The sequence below is a fragment of the Eurypyga helias genome, unplaced genomic scaffold, assembly GCF_000690775.1.
Source record: "Eurypyga helias isolate BGI_N326 unplaced genomic scaffold, ASM69077v1 Scaffold10766, whole genome shotgun sequence".
In the NCBI taxonomy this organism is placed as follows: domain Eukaryota; kingdom Metazoa; phylum Chordata; class Aves; order Eurypygiformes; family Eurypygidae; genus Eurypyga; species Eurypyga helias.
In genome coordinates, this window is record NW_010257214.1 from 447 (window position 1) to 9,690 (window position 9,244).

At 35.2% G+C, this 9,244-nt stretch overlaps 1 protein-coding gene across 1 annotated transcript; it reads left to right on the forward strand.

Annotated features, from left to right (window-relative positions):
• Positions 1–960: 960 nt before the first annotated feature.
• Positions 961–4,235, forward strand: LOC104511357 (matrix metalloproteinase-16-like; the record flags this gene model as incomplete). Its single annotated transcript, XM_010153932.1, has 2 exons — positions 961–1,122; positions 4,018–4,235. Coding segments are annotated over 2 exons (380 nt in total), but the record flags the coding sequence as incomplete, so codon positions are not given.
• Positions 4,236–9,244: the final 5,009 nt, after the last annotated feature.

A 9,244-nucleotide genomic window follows, 5' to 3' on the forward strand; every position in this document is an offset into this window, starting at 1 on the left:
GTAAAAAATTTTTCAGAAGTCTCGTTATATGATGGGTTGACTACAGACAGAAGCAGTACAATAGTCTCATAGAAAGATATGCTGAACTAAGTCTCAGATGACTAAATCCAGACACAATATCATACAAGTCCAGCTGTGAAATTTTAATAGAAATAATCCCATTGGCTTTGCTTTGTTTTTGCTTTACAGAGTGCCACAATTTTACTGTGAAAACTTATAGTTGTGTCTCATAACCTGTCACAAAAAATTAAGAGATGATTTTTAGAAGTAACAAAAAAGTTATATCAGTCTATAACAAAAGTGTGTTATTTTATTTTTTAGACCTACAAAAATCAAAAAGTTTTAATATTTCAAAGGAATTACACAATGAAATAAATAAGCATTCTATTTCGAAAAGGCTAGCACAACACCTATATTTTCCTCATTAGCATTTCAGTTGTGGTGATTTAGAAATGGACAACATCCACAAATAATCAGCAGGAGCCTGATTACAAGTTCATGGATGACTAAGTTCCCTGTGGGGTCTGCCCTAGATAGGTAGTCCTCAGTTTTTGAAGTTTACCACACACTGCAAGGATATTTTCCTTTTGGAACTATGTATTGATGCAAGTATTTTTAGTCATGTTCACTGCAACATCAGCTTCAAGTCAGAAATTGCAAACAAGCGTAGACATGAGGTATGACACTTGAACCCTGCACTAACCATGGGCATCAGTTAAAAAAGATTACGTTTATGGTGTCTGTAAGAGTATTATATATGTAACAGTAATAGTTTCCTTGCTTAAAAAGGGGAAAGCTGCCTTTGCTACCACGTTATCATTATGATTCATTATTAAGCATTACCTTGTAAAATTCAAAATCAGTGAAAATGTCTTTCAAGTGAAGAGTCCTCCACTTGTGTTATTTCTGTTACTGTGTTTTTGGTTTCAAAGGTCTGTTTTCCCTTTCTTCTCTTCATAGGAAATGATCTGTTTCTAGTTGCAGTGCATGAACTGGGACATGCTCTGGGCTTGGAGCACTCTAACGATCCCACTGCAATCATGGCTCCATTTTACCAGTATATGGAAACTGACAACTTCAAACTACCTAATGATGATTTACAGGGCATCCAGAAGATATATGGTATGTCATACTCTAATTAAGCAACATAAATTTTTCTCTTTAGGATACATTTGAGGTTCTCCTCTACATACCACCTCTCAAAAACGGTTTGTTAGTGTAGACTCTGCCAGCTGTTAGGCCAAAGGCTTTCCTGTGAGTAGGCCAAAGATTTAGATGAAGCTCTTTTACTTTGTTTCTCACTGTTCACAACTTGCATTCAAATTTGCACTCAGTTGGAATGTTAAATGTTTTAAAAAGCCATAAAGAAAATACATGCAAAAGGATCCTAAACTATGCAAATATTAAGAAATGCAGGCCTTTAACCATAACGGGCTTATTTCCACAGCAGCCCAAGCTCAGGTAGCTGAATCCATTGCTTTTCAATCTATCAGTTATAATACTAAACAGTTCCCTGGGAATACGCAATTTGTGCTCCCAGAAAACCCCTTTCTTGTGATAAATATAGCAAACTGATCTCAAAAGAGTGTTATTAACAGCCTAAGATTTTGAGCTATCTAGGGGTAAAAGGGCCCACTTCTTTAAAATATGTTTGCTTAGATTTTGGTGGCCTGATATAAAAGACACATATAATGTAAATCAATTCTGCATGTATTGAGTTCAATTTGACAAGGCAAGGTAATTGAAAATTAAAAAGTTAAAAAGCCAAAACAATAGCATTATTCATATTATGTGTTGAATGTAACACTATCTCCCATATTACCATGCCTTACATTTCCAAAGACATGGGTTTATTCCTGGTTTTAAAAACTTCTATGCTGTTCATATCTGTTAAATAGCCAGTAAGTTTTATTTTTCTCTCCTACAGTGAAAAATTCCGTGTTTTCTATATGTTAATGCTATGTATCCAGTACATACCATTCGGAATTGCCTTGCTTAATATTCCCCAATTAATTCTGTTTTGGATTCAATTTTGTGCTCAAAATTATTTTCAGTTTACAGGACTGTCAGGTTTATATTGACTATTATCAGGGCTGTTCCTCGTTTATCTTTACTACTCAAAAGGACAACTATGGTCATGTAGAATTACTGTGCTGTTACCTAGAACTCTGCAGTCTCAATGTATTTTTTTATGTTAACAAGCTCTTTAAAGTATATCATTAACAAGCACTGATATATATTTTCATAAAGCATAAATAGCAATTTAAAGATGATTGGCTGATCAAGTTTGGTTGCTTTTTTTCCTGTGTGATTAGCTGGAAGGAAGGCTGTTTCTCATGACCTCATAAGTTGGTAGTCTAGACTTTAGGGCCAGACAAGAATGCTTTGCTGAAGGCTAACTGCTAAGCTTTAACAGCTGTGGGCTACACATTAGGAGAAATGTGTTACCCCTGGGAAGTAATATCTGACATCACGACTAAGTGGCATATGAAAACTTTGGTTTGGGGTTAAAAACTTTCCAACGTGAGCTACTGCAAACTGATTCCTTTGCACCCTTTAAAATCAGGAGGTGATCTGGAATCATATGCCTCAATAAAAATGTCACACCTATTAAAATAATTACTTTGGTCTGCAGTATTCCTTGAAACACCATTATTAACTATAAATTATAAACGTCTTAAGTCTTAAAATCGGGAATGAAATAAATGCCTTATTAAAGTGTATGACAACCATTTGGTGAGTTTAATATTTCCTTATATAGACTATCTTGTTCTTTTGAAAATGTAAGTTTTGTGAAAAGGTATCAGAAATTCAAATTCCATTTTATAAACTTTTAGATTTGTCTTAATAATAAAAATTTTTTCTGAAGCTGATGACGGGAATGATGCTTATTGTTTAAAGTCAAAATTGATTAAATGATTTGGAGAGAAGCCTACATAGAATGAGCAAAATTAAAGCGATAATCTTTTTTTCCAGTAATCTTACAGATCCAACTAAAACTTCTTATCTTTTTGTTCATGAAAAATATAAGTAAACATAGTGATATGTCTAGAAAGGGAAAGGCATTTTCAGTACACCCATCGCAAGTCATTCAGTATGCCACTGGGGTTATGAACAGCATCTGTCTAAGATGCCCTAACTTTCAGGTAGAGAAATTATGAATTAAATAGGTATTTCACCTGTCATCAAACTCTGTATATCATGACAGAAAATGTATTTGAAAGCAGAAAAATGTTTTAAAAATGCTGTAGAGTTTTACAGGTTTTCACTGTAGTTCTTTTTAATCCATATATCTGTGGAACAATTCCTTTAATTGCCACCTATCTAGCTTTGTAAGACCTACAGGAAAATAAAAATTAAAATAAGTATTTCAGAATATTGAAGAAAACATTTGAATCATGGGTTTTGTTTATATATACACTTAGGATTTGAAGTCCAGTTTCAAGAGCTCCTGTATGTAGCAAGGGTCATTGGGAAAAGCTGGGAATGTCAGTCACTATTGCACATGATATTACTTGGCCTACAGCAGGAAATACCAAGGATGCTACATATATGCATATGTGAATTGACGAGTAGAAGTTAAAAATATGGGTTGAAAATCCATTGACTGCTGATCTTATTAAGAACAGGTTTTTTGTTTTCCTTCATTTTGTACAATAGACAGTGATTCTGTTTTTAACAGTTACTACTCTGTTGGCAAACTATGTACCATGAATTACTTCTCACCTGAAATGATGGTGGACTATGCATCCTTTGCAGATTTTATTGGAAAGTTGTTTCAATAATTAAGGAAAATTGTGGACAGTGAAAAGCAATTTTTTGTTCATTTGTGCCTTGGTTTTATGATAGTTCTTCATTATACCCTTTAACAATACAGGAAAGGTATGTTAGGTCACTTTTTCCATTCCCCGTCCACTGTAGGATTCGTACTGCTTACAGCAGGTTTTTGTTTTGTGTTTCTTCTTTGAGTGTCACTGGTGGGCATGTAAATTACATCCTGCTGCTATATTTTTAAAGGTCCACCTGACAGGATCCCACCACCAACAAGACCTCTGCCAACAGTGCCCCCACATCGTTCAATCCCTCCAGCAGACCCGCGGAAGAATGACAGACAACCTAAACCACCCCGGCCACCCACTGGTGACAAACCTTCCTATCCCGGAGCCAAGCCTAACATCTGTGATGGGAACTTCAACACTCTGGCTATTCTTCGCCGGGAAATGTTTGTTTTCAAGGTAGGAGGCTGTGAATTTTTCAATGTTACATCAAATGTCTACATTTCTACTTTTTTTAAAGCAGACTCTCATTCATCATGGCTTCACTTTCCCAGCCTGGTCGCAGTTAGAAAGTTCAAGACAGAAATTTTAAAATAAACATACACATGGCTTAAACATCTAGCAGGGGACTGCTGTAACATTCTATTTTGGGAAAACATCTATGTCAGCAGAAACTATAATGCCTCAAAATTTAAGGGTAAATAAATGCTGCATGTTTTGGAGAGATAAAAAGTGTAAATCAACTCATGAATAATAGGAATGATTTTCTTGGGAATACAGCCACATCCAGACATACAGTAGATATTGTGTCTTCAACAATTTTTTTTTTCTTCCATGGACCTATAATTTAACCATATAATTATATCTGTCATTTACAAAGGAAGTTTGTCATTGTGTTGTGGTTGCATTGAAACCACAGTATCTAAGTAAAGGTCTTTGCCACAAAACCTTATTGCAAATGTGTCATTGGTTATTTCTATTCATTTCTTGCTCTGAGCTGTAAATGCAGTATATACAACAGATATATAAATAAACAAATGAACTGAAAGACAATCTTTTGATAGAAGGACTTTGCTAAGGCTCATGGACATCAAAGCTATCTTAGGAGGATGATCTGCAGTATGGTTTCCAGAAGGCACTGAGTGTTGAAGAATAACTGCAGAATCATTATTATTCAGTCTCTTAAACCAGTTTTCTGACAGGTAGTGCTGTGCAAATGTTCCAAAAATAGGCAACAGGATAATACATTATTTTGAACTACTGGTGTGTCAAATTTGCTTAAGCAATAGAAAGTGTGGGATCTTCGTTTTGTAAATATGTAATTCTTTCTAATTTCAACATTATAGGTATAGAAGACGGGCCTTTCACATGAACAGATAACACTTTTCCCTACCGCAGTAGTGTAGGTACAGGGAAGTGCAATTATTTGTCCCAAAACATGAAGTTCCCAGCTCAATGGCTTTTGTTGTCCTTTTTGATAATACCCATTTCTCCCTTATATGTTTTCTTTCTATGTAATCGATCACTCCAGATAAATCTTATTAGGAATGCTACCTAGGCTTTCACTTTCTTTAGCATACCTGAAAAAATACGTACAAATAACTTTACATGAAATCATTCAAAATTATTGAGCAACCTTCACAACCCAATGGCCTGGAAATATTTTTTCCATAAACAGCTAAGGATTTTGCCAGCCCTGAGGCTGTCAGCCCTTTCAATTTGAATAGATGGTATGTCTTCAAACACTGGGAGGTCCTGAACCATAAGTCTTTTTATGACTAAAACTCAAAGGTTAAGGAAGAATCTAATTTTCTAACTTGACATTAAACAGGATATTAAAATACCTACTTCAATCTCATGTCATCCACCTCAGGAGCAATAGAACATATTCTCATTTATTTTAGACATAAATCGATAAACAGTGAAATGCTATCCCACTAATACAAAATTTCCTGTCTAGCCAAGTCTGTGTTCCTGGATAAATAGATTCAGCACCATTACTAATCACTCTTACCTGTTCTGATTGAAAACACAAATTAAGTTTTCTCCAAAAATGTTTACTGCTTACTGCCTTAACACTACATATTTACTATACAGTTTTTATTGTTACTAGAGTGACAACTCTGTTTATGCTCCAAAAATTAAAACTTCATTTATGATCCACATCCTAATGAGGAAACACAGTAAAACTTTGTCAGAAAAAAATAACTAGTAACAGTGTTTACAGATTTCACGTTTAGAATCTGACTCTCCAAAATGAAGTTGTTTCAGTCATATAAGCAACGTGTTGGAAAGAGCAGAAAGAGGTGACCTTTATCCAGATTAATTTCTTGAAGGGGCCCACAGTTCTCTTTTCCTCCTCAGGGTACCTGGGAGCATGGCAAGGCATGACTTGGGTTAGCATGCTAAGCAAAGGAGTTCACTTAAGTAGACAGATCTTGACTTTGTAGTTGTGTGTCATTGAGTACTTGAGATAGTAGGCCTTAACTTTCTGGTTTGTATATTAATTTGCTAATGAATATTTTTTTCTGTTAAAGGAGTTTCATTCCCTGTTTGAAATATTTTTGGGGGAGGAGTTGGATTTTGGTGCATGAGGAAGAGTACGAAAGGAGGAGTTGTTTTTTGGTGTATGGGGAGGAGTACGAAAGGAGCAGGAGAGGGAAGAAAGAATTAGAAAATCAGGGGCTGTTTGTAATTTTCAACTTTGCAGAATCTCAGGATGGGGCAAGTTATAAAGAAAAGCTCAGCATGTCAGACTGTAGCAGGAGCCAAGCAGGAGCTGATTCTCAGACGGTATAAAAAAAATAGCCATTGAATACCAGGAAAGCATCCAGTAATGGCGGAAGTAAAGCTGGAGGTTCTGTGGTCTGACACAACAGAAAAAACAAACCTCTTTGCCCTTGCCCCTTAATGCTGGCACAAGGATAGACTGGGAAGGCATGAGTGATAGGCTGAGAACCAAGTACAGAGAGGTGAGAAAGAGGGATTCATAACAGTACTATACCAGGTGGAAACAATTAAAGAAGAATTATGACCTTCATTGGAAGAATTATTGCTGGATAGTTCCCTGAGGAGTTAAATTAATAAAGTTGGAAGCTAATCAAATTATATCCTTTTCTTTCTTTGTCTTTATCCACAGGTCTGTAATGATTGTGTAGTGGCAGATTTTACTGCCTTCTGAATGACGTGTTTGCCATGTACCAATTTCAAATTGGAAATAGCCACTTTTTATCTCATGGGCAAGTCTCAAGCTCAGGAGCTCAATTTGTTTAAATAATCCTTCAAATTGGTTGGGAACTTAGCCACAGAGTTGAAGAATGTAAGCCTTTTTGAATAATTAAATTCTAATTTAAACTTAAAGCTGAAGCACGAAAGATAACAGTTTAAGATAAATGGAGGATTTTCATTGTAGATGACAAACAGTATTCATTTCAAGAAGATTGTTTTCTCCTGGCTGGTGAACTATTAGGTATACTTGACAGTATCAGAATATTAGAAAAGATTTCTATGTTCAGTCAAATTGATGAGCTTTGTCTGTGGTTTTAAGGCTATCTGGCATTCTGAAATGGATATATCCAAAGTAAAACTGAATTACAATAAACTTGAGGGGAAAATGGAATTTACACTTATCCATCCTTTTTTATTGTTTTGCCATCACTTTGACATAGTAACAATACTAGCAACACTTGATAAAAATGTTAGGGTTATAGAAATGAAATAAAGAGGAACTGTTCTTGATCTAACATGAAGAGAAAACACAAAAGTAAAGCAATCAACTTGTCAAAGATTCTCCAAAGATCATTAAAGAAAATTAGAATTTTGTAGATAAATTTTTTGGGGAGAAATGATTTGATTTTAAGGAAAACAAAATTATTTTTCATCAAATATACATGTATTACTGACATATAAATGTATTTTCCCAAAAACAATTCTTCCTGAATTCCTTAAATTAGATGCCCTTAAAGTGCCTCTGCTAACTGTAAGGCCTGGGGACATGGGATACTATGGAAGAAAATTATTAGTTAAAATCATTGTATTGTAAATATTAATTTCAGTTGTCATCAACTGATATTTTAAAGTGTATGAAGTTTTTCTTAATTGAATGCAGTTTTTTAATTACTGCTGTTATTTAATATATGCTTGAACTGTTGTGAGCAACCATCAGGACAGAAGAGTTCCTATGCCAAAATTCGTTAGTGCCAAGTTTTTATCTTGAGATTCCAGTTAGCTTCTGTAGTTATGCTGAATTCAATTAGTATTTAGCTGTCACTCTCATTTCCAATCTTTTCTCCAGCTATTTGCTCCATCTATTTAGTTAGAACTCCACTGGGACACAGAAAATGGCTGAAAATGGAGAAAAATAAATTGGTCTTCCTTTTCTGGGAAAGTTGTGCAGAGTGGTATGACAGTGTCTGTCTTTAATGAAAAAAAACTCTCAGCCATTGTATACAGCAATATGTGGTGTCTGACAATACTTTCTCCTTAAAGTCTCCTGAGAGTACCTCCAGGGCTGCTGTGTCTTGAAAAGAAACCACATTGTCTAAGGTCTCCAGCAAAGACCCATTAGTGAAGAAGTTTACAACATATATTTCTACGTTCTTCCTGTGTTCTGTGCAACTCACACTGCTCTTCCAGTCTTCTGTATCAAAAGTTTTGAAGATAATGTGGGATGTCCTATCATTAAAGGTATCACTGTCAACGCCTTTTGAATCTTTTACACAGTTAAAAAAGTGTTCAAGGGAGTCAGTGGTTGCACAGAATGTATTATCTTGCAAAGGATGAAGGTCAAGTAACAATGGTTGCTTATTCTGTTATTTTTGAGGCATGTAGATCTTGTGCTTGACTCTATGTGCTGATTGCTCTTTGGCGACAAAATTACTTCCAGCTCTGCTGCCACAATCTGTGTTACTGCCGTTAATATCCTATTTTTTAATGTTCTTTTCAGTTTCACAGATTTTAACAACATCTTTAGTTTTCTTAACAGGTTACATCTAGAAAAGTAAATGCTGCATGTGTGTAACTTGTCCCGCGTAATGAGCAAATTAGAGGGACGGGTCACTGCTCTTTATTTATGCGACACGGGTTTTTGCTTCACAGAAGAGTATCTCATAGAGGTTGCACTGGTCCTTTCATTGTTTAATGCTAAATCATTAATTAGCATTAACTCAGTCATGTGAAGAACAGCATTTTTACCCACTGTTGTATACGAGGGTGTTTGTTGACATGTAATGTAACTAGAAGAGAAAGAAGCTTGTCCATCAGACAAATAGCATTTACAGCTCAGAGAAATGTCTTCTGAAATGATAACATTACAGATGGTAGAATATGGAACGAATTTTAGGAAGGCGTTAACAGGCTGTGTTTTACTATTTTATAGTAATTTCTACATAACTTGCAGAAATTTGTTTTCTGACTCTTCATCTGCTAAGAACCATTGTAAAAACATTTATGACGTGCCAAACAAGCCA